This window comes from Neoarius graeffei, chromosome 6, assembly GCF_027579695.1.
Source record: "Neoarius graeffei isolate fNeoGra1 chromosome 6, fNeoGra1.pri, whole genome shotgun sequence".
Taxonomy (NCBI): domain Eukaryota; kingdom Metazoa; phylum Chordata; class Actinopteri; order Siluriformes; family Ariidae; genus Neoarius; species Neoarius graeffei.
The window spans coordinates 48,329,311-48,353,212 of record NC_083574.1 but is presented as its reverse complement, the minus strand read 5'-3'; the positions used below and the strand labels follow the sequence as shown (position 1 = coordinate 48,353,212).

The 23,902-nt window shown below is 42.9% G+C and overlaps 1 protein-coding gene across 3 annotated transcripts in view; it reads left to right on the top strand.

The window, feature by feature from the left end:
* ppfibp1b (PPFIA binding protein 1b) overlaps positions 1-23,902 on the top strand; it is a 116,059-nt gene that overhangs the window by 42,345 nt on the left and 49,812 nt on the right. For all 3 annotated transcript variants that reach the window (XM_060923758.1, XM_060923759.1, XM_060923757.1), the window contains exons 2-7: positions 7,332-7,416; positions 9,015-9,220; positions 9,834-9,920; positions 10,379-10,492; positions 15,145-15,276; positions 20,822-20,914. In XM_060923758.1, the coding sequence (XP_060779741.1) occupies positions 7,353-7,416; positions 9,015-9,220; positions 9,834-9,920; positions 10,379-10,492; positions 15,145-15,276; positions 20,822-20,914 (696 nt within the window). In that variant the 5' untranslated portion in view covers positions 7,332-7,352. The remainder of the gene's footprint in view (positions 1-7,331; positions 7,417-9,014; positions 9,221-9,833; positions 9,921-10,378; positions 10,493-15,144; positions 15,277-20,821; positions 20,915-23,902) is intronic.

The window sequence follows — 23,902 nt, the reverse complement described above, 5'->3', positions numbered from 1 at the left end:
AGTACGTATCAAGGAATCCCAAACCACTGGGGCTTGGCATGTTAGTTTTTGCAAGCCCGAATGTCATGGTGCCTGTACTTTTGAGGTTTACCAAAAGAAAACATCTTCTATTTACACTAAAGTAGGGCATGGTATGAAGGCACAAACTGTTCTGCCAATTGGGGCAGACGCTGTCTTGCTGCACCTTCGTTCAACTCCTGGATTCCCTGCTTGATAAAATCTTGCAAGGATGTGGCACACTGATGGAAAAGCAGAGCCAAACAAATGCAAGATCAGTGACTTGCTGATATGGAGCACTTGCATGTGACATCACAGCCGATCCAGATTGTGACAGACGCCATCTTGTCGGTCAAACGCCGTATTCCGCCTTCTACTTCTGGTTCTACTTCTGCTTTTACTTCTACCTTTTCTTCTGGAAAACCCTACTATATACAATTCTACTACAACGGCTGCGGCTACAAGCTCTCCCTACCTGTGCACGTTTTTTGTTTTTTGTGTGTATTTTTGCGTGGTGTTCGTCTGTACCAGACTTCAATATCCACTACAACCGTCTGGACTTACTGGGCATGGGTTTCCAGCAGAAAATGACGGTTTGTAGCGATTTCCATCGCATGCACAACATTCCGGACGAGATAGCAAGACCAGCGGGGTCTCCGTGGATTGTTATCGGAAGCAAAGTGAAGGAGGTGGCGCCGGGAGCGGAAGCAAAAGCGAGGCTGCAGAGCCGGCCTGTTGACTAAGCTCAGAAAACAGCCACTCAAACCTCCACTGCTAAGCCTCTATCTCTCCAACGCCAGATCCATGTAAACAAGACGGACGATTTGGAATTACAGCTGGAATTACCTTATTCTATTCTATAATCGGCTGGTCAGTGCTATACTCAATACTTAAGTGACTTACCCATCCAATGAGGATTCTTGTTTACAAGATGCCACATCTGAGTCGCTGACAAATCCTGAATTTCTGTAAAGATAACTGTCCAGAGATTTATAGGCACGCAGTGCTTCACCACTGAAGAGCGAGTGAAAGTTAATGAGGTAATTATACACGTCCGGGTATTCCGCTGGCAGTTCAAAATCCGGTCGTGAAAACTCCGTCCGGAAAGCCACAAGGGTCACTAATCTGTAGATCGTTTATTTTAGACATATATCTAGTTATCTGTTCATTAGAAAAATGAGCCGTGTAGTCCGTCGGTTGAAATTGATCCATTCTGTACACGAGTGCAGCAGTATTCAGTGGTGTTTTTGACCGACAAGATGGCGGTTGTGTACTTTCCGGTCACGTGACTGCAAGATCTCTATAGATGAGCTTGCATTAACTAAATAGTTTCACAAGAAACGAGTAGCTATAGCTTTAACTGTCCATGAACCAGAGCCCTGGGACACTCAAATAAGATGGTCACTGAGGGAGAGGGAATTAGTTTAGAGTTAATTTAGGTGTGTCCATATAGAGTCGAACAATCCACTGAACTTTATATAAAATCTGGAGAGTGCATAGCCTATTCCCCGCTGTCGAGACGAGTGAAGCCATCTGGCCGCCATCTTATCACTCCCATCGCCTGTATTTGGCTTATGTGTTAAACTGTGGTATCCGATCAAATTTGCCCCAAGAAAAGTATCTCCTGACTTGTTTTCCCCCTTTCATGACCTCCTCTTATTTTCTCAACTTTACCCACGTTTCTTACATATTTTTATAGCACTCCCTGTCACTGTTTTTTTTTTCTTTTTTTGAATGGCTTTTTTTTAACTACTATAATTATTTTTACAGAGATTATTTCAGTTTTTCCTCTTATAAAGTGTACCTTTCTCTTTCATATTTCTTTTCCTCACCAGCTACATAAATAACTTGTCCAATTTTATGTAGCTTCCAGTAGTCTAAATGACAGTTCCGCACCGCACCGCGATGAGAGTGGTAAGATGGCGGCCAACTGGCTTCACTCTGACGAACCTATGAGCTCTCCAGATTTTATATAGAGCTCAGTGGAACAATCCCATTCATCAAATCAGCCAAATCAATCTGATGATCCTGTTCAGTTGGTATTAAGTTTGCAGTGTGTTCGTGTTTTTATCATTTGCTTTTTCATTCAGATTTTGGTGATTACTTAGAAAAGAAAGCACAACTTTATTCATAACACGCTTGTGAAATTCCTCTCTGCATTTAACCCATCTGGGGTTAAAGGCAGAGTGCTAACTTCCTAGCGGTTTTTCCCGGGCAGCGGCTGCTGCAATGACCCTGGGCTGCGATACCATTGGGAGCAGGGCGCTGAACTAGCAGGTTTCCCTGCAAAGGCTCCCCCTGAACCTGGCAGGTTCAACCATGGTGGGACGGTTCCCAGGGGAGCTGCTGCTGGCTAATAGCACGCGCACCGCCTCAGCCCCCGATGGGCGGTCTACAAATCCAGCTGAGGTTGTGCGGTGGGTTAGCAACCCCCTACATAAAACAAACCCACTACAAAACCTCGCAAATGGAACCCAAACTTGACTGACCCCAATGGAACCCCGACCATGGACCAGATGGACCTACGAGTTAAGCCTAATGGAACTGCAACAATAAGAGTTGCAACCTGGAACATACTGTCCATGAAAAGGGAAGGATCAGTAGAGCTGGTCGCCAACGAACTGGCATGCCTGAGCGTCGCAGTAGCAGGTCTTGCAGAAGTACGCTGGCCTGGATCCAGCGCACATGTAGCAAACAACTACAACTTCCTTTGGTCAGGCAGGGATGATGGCCAACATCGCCAAGGGGTGCACTTGCCCTAGCGCCACTTGCCTCCCGAGCACTAGTCCACTGGAAACCAATGAACAACAGACTGCTCCTTGCCAGCCTACGCCACAGCCATGGCAGAATTTCCGTCATTGTAGCCTATGCCCCAAGCAACATGGCAGCAGACGAGGAAAAGGACGAGTTTTTCACCCAGTTATCATCGCTTATGACTGACATCTCCAGACACGACATCGTTTGGATCCTTGGTGACCTCAATGCTACAACCGGGCGTGATAGAGCCGGGTTTGAGAGCGCCCTAGGCCCCCATGGAACTGGCACCTGCAACAACAACGGCATGAGACTCCTAGAGTTCTGCTCCAACTTTTGCCTATGAACAGAGTGCTCTTTCTTCCAGCACAAGCTCATACACAGCATGACCTGGATCAGCAACGACGGCCACACAAGGAAAGAACTGGACCACATCCTTACCAGCCGACACTGGCACACCTCAATAGACTGCCGTGTCTACCGCAGTGCCAAGCTGGGAAACTCCGACCACAGGCTGCTCACCATGACGGTCTGTCTTCAACTGAAAAGGAACCACCCCACCAAAGCACAGTGCAAGGTCGACGTCTCCAAACTGCGATCTCCTGAAGTCGCAGCCCACTTCCAGCTGGACCTTCACAACCGCTTTGCCACCCTGCCTACAGACCCAGATGAGGACAATCCAGAGAAGCTCTGGAATGACCTCAAGCAGAGCATCACTGCTGCAGCCAGGGTGCTTGGGCACAAGAGAATGAAGAAGAGGAAGGACTTCCTGTCAGAGGAAACTCTCAGTGTTGTGGAGGCAAGAAGAACAGCCAGACTGGCAGGAAACCGCAGGGAGTGCAGACATCTTAATGCCAAACGCAGCAAGCTGCTCCGCAAGGACAAGCTGAACTGGCTCGACAACCTAGCAGAAGAAGCAGAGGCAGCTGCTCATAGAGGCGACCAAGGCTTCCTCTACAGGACCCGAAGGACCCTCTCTGGGAAGACATCACCACCTACCGCCTGCGTGAAAGCCATGGATGGAACCATCCCAGACACTCCAGATAAACAGATGGCGCGGTGGAGGGAGTATTTTCAGAGCTTGCTCAACCATCCAGCGCCACCCCCCCCCCAGTTGGAAGAACTAGCTGCCTCGGCCAGGGAGGACTATTCTGTCCCTACTGGTCCCCCCACTCTAGCTGAAGTGGTCAAGGCCATACGGAAACTCAAACCTGGCCGGGCCGCAGGGGCCGATGGATTCGCCCCAGAGTTGCTGCTGCATGGTGGACCCGCAGTAGCAGGTCAGCTCCAACAACTGTTTACCGCCATCTGGAGTAATGAGACCATCCCGGCGGACTGGCTGCAAGGTGTCATCCTTCCCTTCTGGAAGAAGGGGCCCAAAGACCTCTGCAGCAACTACAGAGGGATCACCCTGCTGAGCGTCCCAGGGAAGGTGTTTGCCGACATCATCCTCGCGAGACTGCGCCCACTTCTCATCCGCAAGCAGAGAAAGGAGCAGAGTGGCTTCACACCAGGTCGCTCCACAGTGGACAGAATGCTGACCCTCTGACTGCTGGCTGAAAAAAGAAGGGAGTTCAGGAAACCTCTCTATGCAGCCTCCGTGGACCTGAAACAAGCCTTTGATTCCATGGACAGACCAGCCCTTTGGAAGATCCTCAAGATCCTTGGCATCCCGGTCAAGCTGCTAAACCTTCTCTCTCTCCTCTACTCCGACACCACCTCCTGTGTGAGAGTAAACGGGACAATTTCAACATCGGCGTCTGCCAGGGCTGTGTCTTGGTCCCGACAGTCTTTAATACAGCCATCGACTATGTCATGGGGAGAACTGTGGCTCAGTGTGCCTGTGGTGCTAGCTTTGGAGATGTTACCATCACAGACCTGGATTACGCAGATGATGTGGCAATCCTGGTCGAAGTCATGGAAGCCCTTCAACTTGCCCTGCAGGCCATGGATACGGAAACCCAACCGCTCGGCCTGATGATCAGCTGGGAAAAAAACAAGGTTTGGTGCCTCAGAGACTATGAGACACCCCAAGCAGGACTGGTGATTAACTCCCACCCTGTGGAAGCTGTTGACAGGTTTTGCTATCTCGGAGGCACAATAAAGTCTGACTGCAAGAGCGATTCTGACATCCAGCTCCACATTGGTCGTGCCGCCTCTGCGATGGCAAGCCTTGACAGCATATGGTCCAACAGGAAACACTCGGTCCAAACTAATATCAGGCTGTATAACAGCCTCGTGCTATCCATCCTCATGTATGGAGCCGAGACCTGGACTCTAACAGCTGCCCAGGAACACCGCCTGGATGCCTTCAACACCAAGTGCCAACGAAGGATCTTGGGGATCAGGTGGTATGACCATGTTTCGAATGCCACCCTGCGTGAGATCACCAACCAGCCTTCACTGTCCAACAAGAGCCGCTTGGCCCGTCTCCGCCTTTTTGGCCACATCGCCAGGGCGGAGCCACACCTGGAAACAGCCGCCCTACTGAGGGAACCGACCCCCACCACCTGGTCCCGTCCCAGAGGCCGACCCAGACGCACATGGTCTGACCAGCTGAGCGATGACCTGCAGGCTGCTGGCCTCAACATTGCCACCGCCTGGGAGGCTGCCAGGAACAGACCCACTTGGAGAGCCATATGCAGAGGTGCCATGCTCCCTTCGGGAGCATGCGGAGCTGAGTGAGTGACTGAATTTAACCCATCTGAAGCAGTGAACACACACATGCACACACACGTGAACAATAAGCACACACACATACCCAGAGCAGTGGGCATCCATGCTAACAGCGCCCGGGGAGCAGTTGGGGGTTAGATGCCTCGCTCAAGGGCACCTCAGCCCAAGGCCATCCCATATTAACCTAACCACATATCTTTGGACTGTGGGGGAAACCGAAGCACTCGGAGGAAACCCACGCAGACACGGGGAGAACATGCAAACTCCACACAGAAAGGCCCCCGCCGGCCGCTGGGCTCGAACCCAGAACCTTCTTGCTGTGAGGTGACTGTGCTAACCACTTACACCACCGTGCTGCCCATTCTTTATTGTTACTCAAGTTGGTATCATGGAAGCATTTATCATTTTTTTTAACTAGTTTGTTTGTCTCTTTTTTGTCTCATTATCAAGTATGAAATCTCATCAGTGCACACTGACACGCTAGTGCTGACACCTTCTCTGTATATTGATGAGTCCCCCCCCCCAACCCACACACACACACACACACACAAAAAAAAACGTCAGTATGCTATCTTTAGGCATATTACTGTAGGTGAAAATTCAACCCAAATTGCTCGAAACTGCTCTCATTGAACTCAGAATTGATTGCTAAACAACATACTTTTGACAGAATGTCAAACTGTTTTGACAGTGTTTATCCATTCTTGAGATATTACAAATCAAAGATTGAAGAAACGGCTTGATTTTTAGAAAACTGACATATATGAGGATCACACGGTCCAAAACGGGTCTCATTAACAAATGAGATCAAATGGTTTTTTTTTCTTAATAACTTTTTTTAATTTTCAAGATATTTACATGGAAATTGGCAGGCACATAGATGGTTGGATACTGAATACAAAATTTGAAAAATTAGTAAAACCCAATTATGCAAATTAGTATTTAAGTATCACAAAGGATGAATGCATCCCAGTGAGTAATGTCATTCACATCTACCATTCGCTATCAAAATAAAGTAAGAAAATATTATTTCTAATACCCTCTTTGTGCTCTGTAGGCCTTTGTATTTCTAAGTCGGGCCTACTTGTGTTTATATGAAAGAATATAAATGATTCTTATTTCGATTAATATTCATAGCTTTCAAGGTTAACCTCAAAAAAACTGTGAGATCCACATCCAGTAAACAATTCACATTAACTGAACTGAAATTGACACTCGCGTTTCTGACTTCTGTTTGTTTGTTTTTTTAAAATATCATTCCGACCACTAAGATCTCAATATTGTTCATCAAAACACTCCAGTTATATTCTAAAACAGTCATTTATTTACATGAATCAGTTTGATTTGGAAAAAAAAAAAAAGTAGGTAAAGCTGTGAAAACTCACTTCAAAGTCTCCCGCGAATCATAACGTCAAAACTAGCTGATAGAAAATTTTGCTGAATACTTAATCAGAAACAGTGAGAATGAGAGAACATCCCTATAAAAGTTATCTGATTGATATTCATGAGTAATCCAGTCGGAAACCGATCAGAAGAGAGCCTGACAACTTTCCCATGACTCAAAAAGCACCGACAGTTTCCCAACATCACGCTAGCAGAGTGTGAACTCTGTTGTACCAACTTCAACCTACTGTTACGGCCAAAGTACTGAACAGATCTTAACCAGATAGAGTTCTTTGGAAAGCAGAGATTATAAGCTTTTTTTTAAAATGATACTATTCACAATAGAAAATATTCAAGAGTTAAGCAATGACAGATTTGGAAACTTTGATGAGCATCTGCATGCACAATTTTCACAGCACGGCCAGCGAGTGTCTGATATGCCTACTGTCTTTGTTGCACTTTTGTCATGTGTATTGCACATGATTTTCTTTTTAATGTGTGTTTCTTTTTCATTCCACTAGGGTTAACTGAACAGACTGAAAATGATGTCTGACGCCAGTGATATGTTGGCAGCTGCTTTGGAGCAAATGGATGGCATCATAGCAGGTAATAGTACTAATTTACACTATGTGGCCAAAAGTTTGTGAACGCCTGACCATCACACCTATGTGCTTTCTGAAAATCCCATTCCAGATTTAGTCCCCCTTTCCCGTTATAATAAACTCCACTCTTCTTAGAAGACTTTCCACTAGATTTTGGAGTGTAGCTGTGGGGATTTGTGCCAATTCAGCCATAACAGCATTGGTGAGCTCAGGCACTGATGTCAGACAAGAAGGCCTGGGGTAACAGTTGGTACTAAAGGTGTTCAGGGCTGTGTGCAGGCCACTTGAGTTCTTCTATACCAGTCTTGGCAAACCACTACTTCATGGAGCTCATTTTGTGTATAAGTGTTTGGGCTCGACCCCTTAGTTTCAAAGTACAAAGTCATCCTCTACAATTGTGTGCTTCAGACTTTGTGGCATCAGTTTGAGGAAGGCGTGCAATATTCAGATGTTCACATATTTTGGTCGTATATTATTGTAGTCATATTGTGCATTTTAGTGCATTTCTTACTCTTACGGTCCAGTACAATTAAAGACAAAACAGACAACACAAACCAAATGTCCTTGTGCAGGACTGATTTCAGTGCTATCCAAGGAGATTGTGATTTCCCCACACACACTTTTTGTTTGTGTGAATGGTTGTCGTACAGTGCCTACATTGCAACAAGAAACCTTTATTTAAATACTTTGACTATCATTATAGTGACATTTGAGAGTTCTTGATGAGTCTGAACTGGCTTATGAAGTATTGTGGGTTTTTACCCCAGCTAATTATAAGGAGTTTTAGTTCATAGCCTGTCATATGATATGACGCCTTGAGGTAACTGTAACCTTGATTCTGATCCAGTTCCAAACTTTGCCTTGGCCTGTCCCAGAAATAAAGCCCTCGGATCTCATTGGACAGGCACATTGTTGTTCCCATCACTTTAGATAATTGTGTGACTGATATCTTAGCAGGGTGATATGGGGGTGCAGCAGGGAGTGTTCCTGTCTCATAGCTCCAGGGTCCTTGGTTTAACCATGAGCAGTTAAATCTTGTTTGGTGTTTCACGTGTTCTCCCTGTGACTGCATGGGTTTCCTTTGGGTTCTTCAGTTCCTTCTCACTTCCCAAAACATGCCGGATTGTGGACAGGCCACTGCAAGTTGCCTCTATGTGTGAACGTGTGTGCGCCTGGTGATGGACTGGTGTCCCAGCCAGGCTGTACACCTGCCTTGTGCACCCAGTGTTCCCAGGATATGCTCTGGTTCCCCTGTGACCCTGATCAGGATAAAACAGTTACTGAAGATCAATGAATGAACAAATAAGTGGTAAACTGTAACAGGACAATGCCTGGCCTGATCACTCGTATTAAAAATATTAATGTTTACAAATAAATTATGAACACGTGTTGGGAATTACCTTGTTGCTTAAATGAAAAGAGAGGGCAGTATTCAGCTCGCCACACTATAAACCACTATTTAACCTTCAGTGGTTTTCAATATTCGTTCCTCCTTTATTGACAAGGTCATTATTTTTTAAATTTGAGACAAACCATCTAAAAATGTCTTCTAATCAGGTGCTGCTGGTTGAGTTACACGGTCATTTCTTAATTGTCTCACAGGCTCCAAATCACTTGATTATTCCAATGGGATCTTTGACTGCCAGTCTCCAACTTCACCGTTCATGGGAAGCCTGCGAGCGCTGCACCTTATCGAGGATCTGAGGGGGGTTTTGGAGCTCATGGACACCGAGGAGAGAGAGGGACTGCGCTGCCAGATACCCGATTCGACAGCACACAGTCTGGTGGAGTGGCTACAGGGACACCTAGTATGCATTCTGATTTCATAACAGTGTCACATTACTGCTGTTTCCTTTTACATATAACCAAGTCGTAGTAATAATAATAATAATAGCATAATGTTGCTATGTTGTAAATAGAATTCATCTTCTATTATTTGTGCTTGTGAATACCTTTTGTATAATGGAGTTACATTTTACTTAGCATCAAACATTTATGTGGTTGATTAAGGCAACATTTGATATGATGTATCTCTGTATATACTGATGATGATTATTATATTTATCAAAAAACCTGTATGTTTTAGTACTGCATGATGAGAGAGAGGTTGGTAGACCTCCAAACAAATGCCAGAGTCAGCATGTAATACCATAACACTGTTTACTTTTGTGTTCGGCTATTGACCATTTAAGGTGGTGGTAGATGAAAAGGAGCTCGTGAAAAGTATTTGACTTGCAAACCCAGTTTTAAAGTCTTAAAAAATCATTTGTTTTTTTTTTCTTTCTTCATATTTCACTCAGATTTCACACAATTCAGTGAGCTAATTTTGGTCAGGATGAGTTCAGTTTGGACTTGCATTTCTACTTCTAGATAATTTATTGTACTGTTATACATTTAATTATCGTGTTTGTTTTATGACAGTCAAATGGGCACATTTCAGTGACTGGTGATATTTACCAAGACAGACTTAATCGGCTTGAAAGTGACAAGGAATCCCTTGTGCTTCAGGTAATGTTTAACTTTATACATTATTTTGGTTAATATACAGTATAATCTGTGTAATACTGCATACTTGAATAATTAAATAATATTGGCTGGCTTTGAGTGGTATATCAGATATATTCCATTCGGCTAGCATGATATTGAACAAGTCGAAGACGAGTAAAACTAAAGCGCTCTCTCTCTCTCTCTCTCTCTCGTCTGACTTTCTCTGTGTGCTCACTTGGGCACACATACCTTTCTCGGGGATGTGCACGCATTTTTAATGACCACACTGACTGATACTACTCTGATATCACAACAGTCATTCCATGTCTTCTGTTCATTAGTGTACCAATGTACGCAGAGCTTCCATCACATAGCATCAATCAGATGTTGGAATTGAGCATTTTTCTTGAGTACAAGTAATAAATAGGCCATGTGCTTGGATCGATGCCCACTTTTACAAATCCAGTGATTTCTTGCAGGTGAGTGTCTTAACAGACCAAGTGGAAGTTCAAGGAGAAAAGATAAGAGACCTAGACTTGTGCCTTGAGGAACACCGTGAAAAACTGAATTCCACTGAAGAAATGCTACAGCAGGTATGTTACTGTTCTTGAAATGAAGCAGAATACATCTTAGATAATTGAGTCCAGTTACATCAGTCATATACACTACTCACTGGCCGCTTTATTAGGAACACCCATCCACCTGCTGGTTTATGCAGCTCTCTAATCAGCTAATCCCTTGACAGCAGCACGATATATTAAATCATGCAGATTCAAATCAAGAGCTTTAGTTAATGTTCACTTCAATCCTCAGAACGGGAAAAATTGTCATCTCTGTGACTTTCATTGTGGCATGGGTGTTAGTACCAAATGGACTGGTTTGAGTATTTCAGGAACTGCTGATCTCAAGGTCAAGGTTGTTTTGTCATTTCAACCATATACAGTTGCTACAGTACACAGTTAAAACGAAACAGTGTTTTTCCAGGACCATGGTGCTACACTAAACGTCACAGGACTACAAACAAAAACATAAGTGCAAGAGTGCAGCGAGTGCAAACATTGCAGACAATAAACTACACACACCAAAGTGCAGACATCAATAACATCTCCTGGGGTTTGCACACAACAGTCTCTAGAGTTTACACAGAGTGTAAACAAAAAACACTGAGTGAGCGACAGTTCTGTGGGTGGAAACGTCTTGGTGATAAGAGAGCTCAGAGGAAAATGGCCAGATTGGTTCGAGCTGCCAGGAAGGATATACAGTGCAATGCAATAATGAGTACACCCCCCCTGAAAAACGACATTTTTCACAGTATTAAAATGAACACAAACAATATGTCCCAAACAGTTCCTTGATGATGTTTATTGCACTATGTTCTTACATTATAACTCAAGCAGAAAGGTGAAAAGATGCCTTAAATTACATATTTTTCTGTTTCCGTGAAAGTGGGGTGGAGCAAAAGTGAGTACACCCCACAACAAACTCAATTACATCCAGTACATTTAGTACTTTGTATGGCCTCCATTATTTGCAATGACAGCCCCAAGTCTCCTTGGCATGGAGTGCACAAGTTGACAACATTTGGCTACATCAATCTTTTTCCATTCTTCAAGGATGACATCTTTCAGAGCCTGGATGTTGGATGGAAAGTGATGCTCAACCTGCCTCTTCAGTATTCCCCAAAGATGCTCTATAGGGTTCAGATCAGGTGACATACTTGGCCATGGAATCACTCTCACCCTGTTCCTCTTCAGAAAGTCAGCAGTGGCCTTAGATGTGTGTTTTGGGTCATTGTCATGTTGAAAAATGGCACGACGACCAACGGCCCGAAATGATGGAAGCATCTTAGCTTTCAGTATAGAGCAGTACATTTGAGAATTCATGATGCCATCAATGAAATGCAGTTCTCCAACACCCGCAGCACTCATGCAACCCCACATAAGAACACTACCCCCTCCATGTTTCACTGTGGGCACCATGCATTTTTCCTTGTACTCCTCACCCTTGCGACGCCAGACTGTTTTGAAGCCATCAGTTCCAAAAAGATTGATTTTGGTCTCATCACTCCAGAGTATAGAGTCCCAGTAGCCTTCATCCTTTTCAGCATGTGCCCTGGCGAACTCTAGACGGGCTCTTTTGTGACTGGGCTTTAGGAGAGGCTTCCTTCGGGGACGACACCCATGCATGCCATTCCGCTGCACTGTACGACATATTGTGTCACGTGACACATTCACTCCAATTTCAGTCTCTACTTCCTTAGATACCTGTTGTGCACTTGCATGCCGATTTTCCTCAACTTTTCTCATTACAAGCCGCTCCTGCCTGGGTGTTAATTTTCTTGGCCGGCCTGTACGTTTCTGTACTTTGGCTGCAGTTCCATCTGTCTTGAATTTTTGGATCACTTTTGCAACCGTGTTCTTACTGATAAGTAAGGCTTTACTGATCTTCTTGTAGCCCTCACCTGTCTTGTGTAAAGCAATAATCCGCTTTCTCAGATCCAGAGACATTTCCTGGCCATGAGGTGCCATTGCTGACAGCAGGAAATGGGAAAGGGTGGTTTGCTTTAGGTAACAGCCTTTTGTAGCCAACTGCCTAATTAACACCTGTGTAATGACTAATTAGACTCACCTGTGGTTAATTGTTTGTTCAGGTCCACATTGGTAGCCTAAAAAGTTGCTTTACTCAGAGCCCTTCAGTGGGGTGTACTCATTTCTGCACCACACAAATTTCACTAAAACTGAAATAAAAATCATTTAAGTTATATTATTAGCCTTTGTTTTGAGTTCAAAAGCTCAACAGAACCTGTGTTTAACTTAGTCTGGGAACATTTTGGAAATATATCTTTGTGTTCCTTGTCATATTGTGTGAAATGTTACTTTTCAAAGAGGGTGTACTCATTATTGCATTGCGCTGTAGTGTAACACAGCAACTCTTTACAACCATGGTGAGCAGAAAAGCATCTTAGCATGCAACAGCAGAAGACCACATTGGGTTCCACTTCTGCCAGCCAAGAACAGGAATCTTGGAATCAAGAACAAGTTCCTATTAACGTAGCTGATGAGTCTATATAGCCAAATGTTCGTGGATACCTGACCATCGCACCTATAATGTGGGTCTTCCTCAAACTGTTCTCACAAAGCTGAAAGTATATAGTTGTCTAGACTGTCTTAGTACGATGATGTATTACAATTTCTCTTCAATGTGGCCAAACCTGTTCCAGCATGATGATACCCCTGTGCACAAAGCACAGACCATGAAGACAGTTTGCCAAAGCTGGAGTGGAAGAACTCAAGTGGCCCAAACAGAGCCCTGACTTCAGCCACACTGAACATTTTTGGGATGAACTGGAATGCTGAAAATCTCATTTAGAGTTTTCTCAGATGAGTGGAGGTTATTATAACTAACTCTGGAATGGGATGTTCAAAAAAACATGTGTTATGGTGAAGTGTCCACAAACATTTGGTCACCTGATAAACTGAAAGAGCTGTCAGTGGACATCCATGTGTTCTGTATGAGCTTCTGGATTGGGGTTTGCGTAACTGATAACATCTTGTCACAGGACCAGTTTTATCTGTTTTGTGTGTATACTGTATATACAGTGGTGCTTGAAAGTTTGTGAGCCCTTTCGAATTTTCTATATTTCTGCATAGATATGACCTAAAACATCATCAGATTTTCACACAAGTCCTAAAAGTAGATAAAGAGAACCCAGTTAAACAAATGAGACAAAAATATTATACTTGGTCATTTATTTATTGAGGAAAATGATCCAATATTACATATCTGTGAGTGGCAAAAGTATGTGAACCTTTGCTTTCAGTATCTGGTGTGACCCCCTTGTGCAGCAATAACTGCAACGAAACATTTCCGGTAACTGTTGATCAGTCCTGCACACTGGCTTGGAGGAATTTTAGCCCATTCCTTCGTACAGAACAGCTTCAACTCTGGGATGTTGGTGGGTTTCCTCACATGAACTGCTCACTTCAGGTCCTTCCTCAACATGTCGACTGGATTAAGGTCAGGACTTTGACTTGGCCATTCCAAAACATTAACTTTATTCTTCTTTAACCATTCTTTGGTAGAACAACTTGTGTGCTTAGGGTCGTTGTCGGGCTGCATGACCCATGTTCTCTTGAGATTCAGTTCATGGACAGATGCCCTGACATTTTCCTTTAGAATTCGCTGGTATAATTCAGAATTCACTGTTCCATCAATGATGGCAAGCCGTCCTGGCCCAGATGCAGCAAAACAGGTCCAAACCATGATACTACCACCACCACGTTTCACAGATGGAAAAGGGTTCTTATGCTGGAATGCAGTGTTTTCCTTTCTCCAAACATAACGCTTCTCATTTAAATCAAAAAGTTCTATTTTGGTCTCATCCGTCCAAAAAACATTTTTCCAGTAGCCTTCTGGCTTGTCCACGTGATATTTAGCAAACTGCAGATGAGCAGCAATGTTCTTTTTGGAGAGCAGTGGCTTTTTCCCTGCAACCCTGCCATGCACACCATTGTTGTTCAGTGTTCTCCTGATGGTGGACTCATGAACATTAACATTAGCCAATGTGAGAGAGACCTTGAATTGCTTAGAAGTTACCCTGGGGTCCTTTGTGACCTTAGCGACTGTTACACACCTTGCTCTTGGAGTGATCTTTGTTGGTCGCCCACTCCTGGGGAGGGTAACAGTGGTCTTGAATTTCCTCCATTTGTACACAATCTGTCTGACTGTGGATTGGTGGAGTCCAAACTCTTTAGAGATGGTTTTGTAACCTTTTCCAGCCTGATGAGCATCAACAACACTTTTTCTGAGGTCCTCAGAAATCTCCTTTGTTCGTGCCATGATACACTTCCACAAACATGTGTTGTGAAGATCAGACTTTGATAGATCCCTGTTCTTTAAATAAAACAGGGTGCCCACTCACACCTGATTGTCATCCCACTGATTGAAAACACCTGACTCTAATTTCACCTTCAAATTAACTGCTAATCCTAGAGGTTCACATACTTTTGCCACTCACAGATATGTAATATTGAATCATTTTCCTCAATAAATAAATGACCAAGTATAATATTTTTGTCTCATTTGTTCAACTGGGTTCTCTTTATCTACTTTTAGGACTTGTGTGAAAATCTGATTATGCTTTAGGTCATATTTATGCAGAAATATAGAAAATTCTAAAGGGTTCACAAACTTTCAAGCACCACTGTATTGAGCCTGTGTTTTCTGTTCCTCTTTTGTATTTCAGGAGCTTATCTGCAGGTCAGCGCTTGAGACCCAGAAGCTGGAGCTGATTGCTGAGATTTCCAATTTAAAACGAAAGCTGACTGACATGGAGAAGGAGAGAATAGAGTTTGATGAAAGATTCAGGGATAGTGAGGTTGTATATCATATCATATCATATATATGTATTTTGTCACTTTGCAACATCTCTATCACATATTATTAAATAGTAAAAGCTCAGCAAAGACTGCCAAATGCCATTTCCTCTCTATACTTGTGTCTGGTGGCTTTGCTTTTCCCTGGGAAATAGTTACTCCCACAGAAACTTTGTTCCGTCTGTGGACATGCATGTCTGAGAACGCAGAGTTTCCTGTGAGTGTGGGTGTCGAGTGGAGGTCTATATACACAGCACTAACACAGACCCTTCCCAAGCACATGTGGTAACTTTATGGTTAAGGGGAGACTTGATGGAAACAGATGGATCCCTCATGTTCTCCGTACGGAGGTGGAAGAGAGGGAGGTTATCCAAAATGACACACATGCTGACTTTATCTTTCCAGAGTGTTTTTCTAAACAGTTTCCTGCCTGCGAGTTTGTTTACTGTCTCTGACGAGAAAGTTGAACTGCAGAAATAATGCAAGATACAGACAGCATTATTGAACAAGATATGAAGCCATCCATCAAACCATATGAACCAAATCGGACAGATTTAATCCATTCCCTTTTTTGAATATGCATCAGTTGTGTGGCAAGAATTACACAAGAAATGTTAATTAAAATTCTAAGTGTGTTTGGTTCAGGATGGTCAACAATGTTTTTACTTTGTAGCAAAAGATTAACAGGCTTTTTTTCCTGTGTTTCTTTTAGCTTCTTCATTTTATTGCCATACCAAAACTGTCCTTTTGAAGCCAGTGTCTTCATTCTCCATTAACTAGAAGATCCAAACAAAATTATGTTAAAGCTAGACAGTTAAAGCTAACAGTTACATCCTCAGGGGTTCAGAAACTCTTGGAGTCCCTAAATGTAAATAAGGCTGGTGGACCTGATGGTGTGCCAACACGTATCTTGAAAGAGCCGTCACAAGAGTTGGCTCCCATTTTGGCTTCTCTCTTTCAACAATCACTAGATCAAGGTGTGTTACCAAATGACTGGAGAATAGCTAATGTAATTCCAGTTTTCAAAAAAGGGAAAAGCTCTCCAGCAAGTAATTATAGACCAGTATCCCTTACTTCTGTAACATCTAAAATAATAGAACACGTCATATGCCGTCATATTTGGAAACACTTAGATCATAAGGTGCTTAGTCATTTTCAACATGGTTTTCGTAAAGGGAGGAATTGTGAAACCCAGCTTATAACAGCATTACATGATCTAGTTAGTGCAGTCAATTCTAGGAAACAAGTTGATGCTTTTATATTAGATTTTTCTAAAGCTTTTGATAGAGTACCCCATCAGAGATTACTTTATAAGTTAAGCCATTATGGAATTCAAGGCAGGCGTTTGTCCTGGATCAACGTGTTTCTCACTAAGAGAACACCGAGGGTAGCCTTGGAGGGTATTTGATCAAATCCGTGCTCTGTAACATCAGGAGTCCCTCAAGGTACAGTCCTAGGACCATTACTGTTCTTGGTTTACATTAATGACTTGCCTTCGTGTATTACATCAACAATAAGATTGTTTGCTGATGACTGTTTTTTATATCGTGCCATAAATAATCTGACTGATTGCCAGCATCTACAGAAAGCTCTAGATGCTTTAAGCAAGTGCAAATGTCATTCATTGTTGACAAATGTCATACTCTCTGTTTTTCCACCAAGAAAACTACAACCCCGATTCCAAAAAAGTTGGGACAAAGTACAAATTGTAAATAAAAATGGAATGCAATAATTTACAAATCTCAAAAACTAATATTGTATTCACAATAGAACCTAGACAACATTTTAAATGTCGAAAGTGAGACATTTTGAAATTTCATGCCAAATATTGGCTCATTTGAAATTTCATGACAGCAACACATCTCAAAAAAGTTGGGACAGGGGCAATAAGAGGCTGGACAAGTTAAACGTACAAAAAAGGAACAGCTGGAGGACCAAATTGCAACTCATTAGGTCAATTGGCAATAGGTCATTAACATGACTGGGTATAAAAAGAGCATCTTGGAGTGGCAGCGGCTCTCAGAAGTAAAGATGAGAAGAGGATCACCAATCCCCCTAATTCTGCGCCGACAAATAGTGGAGCAATATCAGAAAGGAGTTCGACAGTGTAAAATTGCAAAGAGTTTGAACATATCATCATCTACAGTGCATAATATCATCAAAAGATTCAGAGACTCTGGAAGAATCTCTGTGCGTAAGGGTCAAGGCCGGAAAACCATACTGGGTGCCCGTGATCTTCGGGCCCTTAGACGGCACTGCATCGCATACAGGCATGCTTCTGTATTGGAAATCACAAAATGGGCTCAGGAATAATTCCAGAGAACATTATCTGTGAACACAATTCACCGTGCCATCTGCCGTTGCCAGCTAAAACTCTATAGTTCAAAGAAGAAGCCGTATCTAAACATGATCCAGAAGCGCAGACGTCTTCTCTGGGCCAAGGCTCATTTAAAATGGACTGTGGCAAAGTGGAAAACTGTTTTGTGGTCAGACGAATCCAAATTTGAAGCTCTTTATGGAAATCAGGGACGCCATGTCATTTGGACTAAAGAGGAGAAGGACGACCCAAGTCGTTATCAGCGCTCGGTTCAGAAGCCTGCATCTCTGATGGTATGGGGTTGCATCAGTGTGTGTGGCATGGGCAGCTTACACATCTGGAAAGACACCATCAATCCTGAAAGGTATAATCCAGGTTCTAGAGCAACATATGCTCCCATCCAGACGACGTCTCTTTCAGGGAAGACCTTGCATTTTCCAACATGACAATGCCAAACCACATACTGCATCAATTACAGCATCGTGGCTGCGTAGAAGAAGGGTCCAGGTACTGAACTGGCCAGCCTGCAGTCCAGATCTTTCACCCATAGAAAACATTTGGCGCATCATAAAACGGAAGATACGACAAAAAAGACCTAAGACAGTTGAGTAACTAGAATCCTACATTAGACAAGAATGGGTTAACATTCCTATCCCTAAACTTGAGCAACTTGTATCCTCAGTCCCCAGATGTTTACAGACTGTTGTAAAGAGAAAAGGGGATGTCTCACAGTGGTAAACATGGCCTTGTCCCAACTTTTTTGAGATGTGGTGTTGTCATGAAATTTAAAATCACCTAATTTTTCTCTTTAAATGATACATTTTCTCAGTTTAAACATTTGATATGCCATCTATGTTCTATTCTGAATAAAACATGGAATTTTGAAACTTCCACATCATTGCATTCCGTTTTTATTTACAATTTGTACTTTGTCCCAACTTTTTTGGAATCGGGGTTGTATTCAAGATACAATATATGTCCTCAATAATCATAGCTTAGATAGAGTTCGTCATTACTCTTATTTAGGTGTTATACTTTCTGAAAATCTAAAATGGTCAGAGCATGTTGCACACATTTACATCTAGTGCTAAACAAACCCTCGGTGTCATCAGAAGGAATTTTAGAAATGTCTCTGCAACCTGTAAATCTAAACTTTATTGTAGTTTAATAAGACCTAAGATAGAATATGCAAATTCTGCTTGGTATCCCTATCTTCAAAAAGACATATATCGTCTTGATATGATTCAACGTACCGCAGCTAGATTGTGTTTTAATAATTATTCGAGGGAACCAGGGGTGGTGACTGATGTGCTCAACAAATTGGAGTGGCCATCCCTTGAAGGGAGAAGAGTTCTCTCTCGATTGGCTATGTTTCATCAGATTGTATATCGGACTATTGATATCGAGAGAGACTTGTATTTTACTCCTCTACCTCGTATTTCAAGGAGTGGAAACTCTGACTTTTTTACGGCCACGTTCAAATTGTAATCAGCATGCAAATAGTTTCTTTCCTTGGGCGATTAATCAGTGGAATAGGCTTCCAGGAGATGTTAATATAGAGGATAACAAAATTTAAGGCCGCTTTACGTGATCACCTCATTGAAAATGGAAGGTGGTTTTAGGAAATTTTACATTAGATATATATTATTTATAGCCTTGAACTTTAATTTAATTTATTTTATTTTATTAATTTATTTTATAAGTTTTATATGACTTGTATTTATATGTTTTATTTATACTGATGTGATGCGTTTAAATACGCTTTATCAATTAATAAAGTAGAAGTAGACTGCCTTTCAGATTTTTCAAGTCTAGGTCATAAAAAGAGTGTTCCCTGACACCCAATTATTTTTGTTCAATGGACCAAAAGCTACCGAATTCGAATCACAGACTTCCAATTTTATTAGTTTTTTATAGAACAATTAATGAATTTAGGGCCACGTGGCCTGAAATTCTCTGCCATTTTTTCTTGCTTCACTGTAACGCAAAACAAGATACTACGTCATGCATCATGTGGTGGGCTTTCCCTGTTTGCGCAAGGCATTGTGGGATACAAATTTGAAACAAGAGAAAAATTGAGGACGTGAGTGTGCAAATGAAACATGAAAAATCGACTATGGTAACGGAAAGCGAGAAGAAAAGACGTTATGTTGCGACGGAAAGGAAACGCAGGACCAAACTAATAAATATCGGCGGTCAGCGAGCACCTCGGTGTGATCAGCTGTTCGTTTAGCGACAGAACAATGTAACTGTCAGTGCACGGTCAAAGGTAAACCTGTAGATGGCAGTAATGCAACACTGTGGATGCTGGCTTTCGTAAAACCCAAAAGAAGAAGGTGGTAAACCTGCGCATGCACACACGGACTTCCTCTGTCTGCTTGACTGTGCGAAGTGAGTGATTTCATGCACATTATTTGCTCGGGAATCTCCTCAAATTAAATAACTTCCCAGCCACAGAACGGCCTGTTTTTTTTTGTTTGTTCGTTTGTTTTTTTAAAAGATATTGCAGAAATGAACATGTAGCACAATGACCAAATTTCAGAGGGAACTAAATTTCACTGATTTTATGAAATTGAAAGGCAGTCTAGCTTTAAAGCTTAAAATATTTAAACCTGGAGGCGTCGTGGCTCAGGTGGATAAGGTGCCATACCATAAATCCGGGGACCTGGGTTCGATTCCGACCCGAGGTCATTTCCCGATCCCTCCCCGTCTCTCTCTCCTGCTCATTTCCTGTCTCTACACTGTCCTATCCAATAAAGGTGAAAAAGCCCCCCCAAAAAACCTTTAAATATATATATATATATATTTAAACCTGCTTTCAGCCAGAAAGATAACTAAGGTTTTTTTTAGTCAAGATTTCTTTGACTGTTTATTTAATTTTATATGTCTGCTTTTCCACTGTTGAATCTTTTCAGTGGTTTAATCTGTGCAAGGCCTCAGGCTGACTGCTTGTTTATTGAATCATAAATTTCTCACTAAAGGCTGTTTGACACTCTAACAAAGAACTGATCACCCTCAGGCCTGAGTGCTGAATGGACGTGGCTGTCACTGGATTCTTGTTTCTGAACAATGGTTAAGGATGACTGTCAGGGCATTGAAGCTTTTATGATATTTGAGCATACGTTGTGTGGAAAATCCCATTGAGCATGATTGAATTAATCATGAGTGAAAAATATTTGAATAATAAGATCTTGTTGGACTGTTGTTAAATGAGCTTTTCTCCTTTTCAGGGTTTGATCCTAGAGATTAATGAGCTGAGGTATCGCATTTCTGAGATGGAGAATGAACGGTTGCAGTATGAAAAGAAACTGAAGTCTACCAAGGTGAGCTTGATGATTGACATTTATCTCGGTGTACTATTGCATTAGGAAAAAAAAAATCTATGAATTGACTACTTTCACATAACCCATAATGCTTTGCACCTTGGGGGTTAACCAAAATATAAACAATCTAAAACCACATAGTCTCATCTCATCTCATTATCTCTAGCCGCTTTATCCTGTTCTACAGGGTCGCAGGCAAGCTGGAGCCTGTCCCAGCTGACTACGGGCAAGAGGCGGGGTGCACAAGTCGCCAGGTCATCACAGGGCTGACACATAGACACAGACAATCATTCACAATCACACCTACGGTCAATTTAGAGTCACCAGTTAACCTAACCTGCATGTCTTTGGACTGTGGGGGAAACCAGAGCACCCGGAGGAAACCCACGCGGACACAGGGAGAACATGCAAACTCTGCACAGAAAGGCCCTCGCCGGCCATAGGGCTCGAACCTGGACTTTCTTGCTGTGAGGCAACAGCGTTAACCACTACACCACCGTGCCGCCCCACGCTGATGGTCTCATCTCATCTCATCTCATTATCTCTAGCCGCTTTATCCTTCTACAGGGTCGCAGGCAAGCTGGAGCCTATCCCAGCTGACTATGGGCGAAAGGCGGGGTACACCCTGGACAAGTCGCCAGGTCATCACAGGGCTGACACATAGACACAGACAACCATTCACACTCACATTCACACCTACGGTCAATTTAGAGTCACCAGTTAACCTAGCCTGCATGTCTTTGGACTGTGGGGGAAACCGGAGCACCCGGAGGAAACCCACGCAGACACGGGGAGAACATGCAAACTCCCACACTGATGGTAATCTTTCCAATTTAAAATCTCCCTAAAACCTTCAAAGAAGTATCAAAACTAACTAAACCAAAGCTTAAAGAAATCTGCAAAACCTTTTCTGTGGACTTCGAGAAATCAATCGGTAAAAAAAGCGCTTGTAAATATCGTATCAAACACATTGTCACCCAAAGTAGAAATGTTCAGTCAGCAGCCTTCTTCGTCTGTCAACACGGGTGTTCCAAAAATTACTTACCTGCAGAAGTTAAGATTGGCAGAAGAGCTGAGAAAGATCAACACTGATCATAGAAGAATCCACAGTGAAATCGTTTTTGCTGGCTGCTGGTTACAAAGAGAAAGCCAAAAGAAAATACAAAATGCTTCATGCATGGCAACACAAGCAAGGAATTCACTCAGTCAAGTAAGAACTGTAAACGCAGCAGAACGGTCAAATTTCTTGAAGTTGATTTTGATTTCCTTCACTCTGATTTTCCTCAAGCTCATATGCTACCAGATTACGACAATCTTTGGGCTGTTAGAGGAAGCTATTTGGACTACAGGGTCAAATGCTACATTCGATCTACCTACAGAAACACTAAAAGGCGAGGTATAGTCAAGCTGGAAAGTTTGCACACCCCTTTCACCTTCTCCACGTTTTATTACGTTACAGACTTATTCTACAATAAATTGAGTTCATTTTTTTGCCACAAAATTCTACACAAAATAGCCCATAATGACAAAGTGAAAGCAGGTTTTTAGACATTTGTGCTAATTTATTAAAAATCAAAATGTAAAATATCATATGTACACAAGTGTGCACACCCTTTGATATGACACCCAAAAGTGAGCTGAGGTGTATTTTGTTTCCACTCATACTGCTTGAGATGTTTCTACAACTTAATTGGAGTCCACCGGTGGTAGATTAAATTGATTGGACATGATTGGGGATTGCCAACACCTGCCTATATAAGGTCCCACAGCTGACAGTGCATGTCAGAGCAAACTCCAAGCCATGGGGTCAAAGGAATTATCTGCAGACCTCAGAAACAGGATTGTGTCAAAGCATAGATCTGGAGAAGGGTACAGAAAAATTACTGCAGCTTTACAGGTCCCAAAGAACACAGTGGCCACCATCATTCATAAATGGAAGAAGTTTGGAACCACCAAGAATCTTCCTAGACCTGGCCACCTGGCCAAACTGAGCGATTGGGAAAGACGGACCTTAGCCAGGGAGGTGAGCAGGAACCTGAGGGTCAGTCTGACAGAGCTCCAGCGTATCCTTGTGAAGATGGGAGAACCTTTCAGAAGATCAGCCATCCAGGCAGCACTCCACAAATCAGGCCTTTATGGTAGAGTGGCCAGACAGAAGCCACTCCTTAGTAAAAGGCACATGACAGCCCGCTTGGAGTTTGCCAAAAGGCACCTAGAGTACTCTCAAACCATGAGAAACAAGATTCTCTGGTCTGATGAAACCAAAATTGAACTTTCTGGCCTGAATACCAAGCGTCACGTCTGGAGGAAACCAGGCACCGCTCATCACCTGGCTAATGCCATCCCTACAGTGAAGTATGGCAGTGGCAGCATCATGATGTGGGGATGTTTTTCAGCAGGGGGAACAGGGCGACTAGTCCTGATAGAGGGAAAGCTGAATGCAGCTAAGTACACAGAGATCCTTGAAGAAAACCTGCTCCAGAGCGCTCTGGACCTCAGACTGGGGCGAAGGTTTACCTTCCAACATGACAACGACCTGAAGCACACAGCCAAGAGAACAAAGGGAGTGGCTTCGGAGAAAGTCTGTGAATGTCCTTGAGTGGCCCAGCCAGAGCCCAGACCTGAATCCAATTGAACATCTGTGGAAGGAGCTAAAAATGGCTGTATACCGATGCCCTCCATCCAACTTGACGGAGCTTGCAAGGATATGCCAAGAGGAATGGACAAAAATGTCCAGAAACAAGTGTGCCAAGCTCATAGCTTCTTTCCCAAGACGCCTTGAAGCTGTAATTGCTGCCAAAGGTGCATCAAACAAGTATTAGGCTAAGGGTGTGTACAGATATGTAGCCTCTAAATAACCTGTTTTTGTCAGTAAAATAAAATTGCATATTTTCTAAAAACCTGCTTTCACTTTGTCATTATTGGCGATTGTGTTTAGATGTTTGAGGCAAAAAATGAACTCAATCTATTGTAGAATAAGTTTGTAAC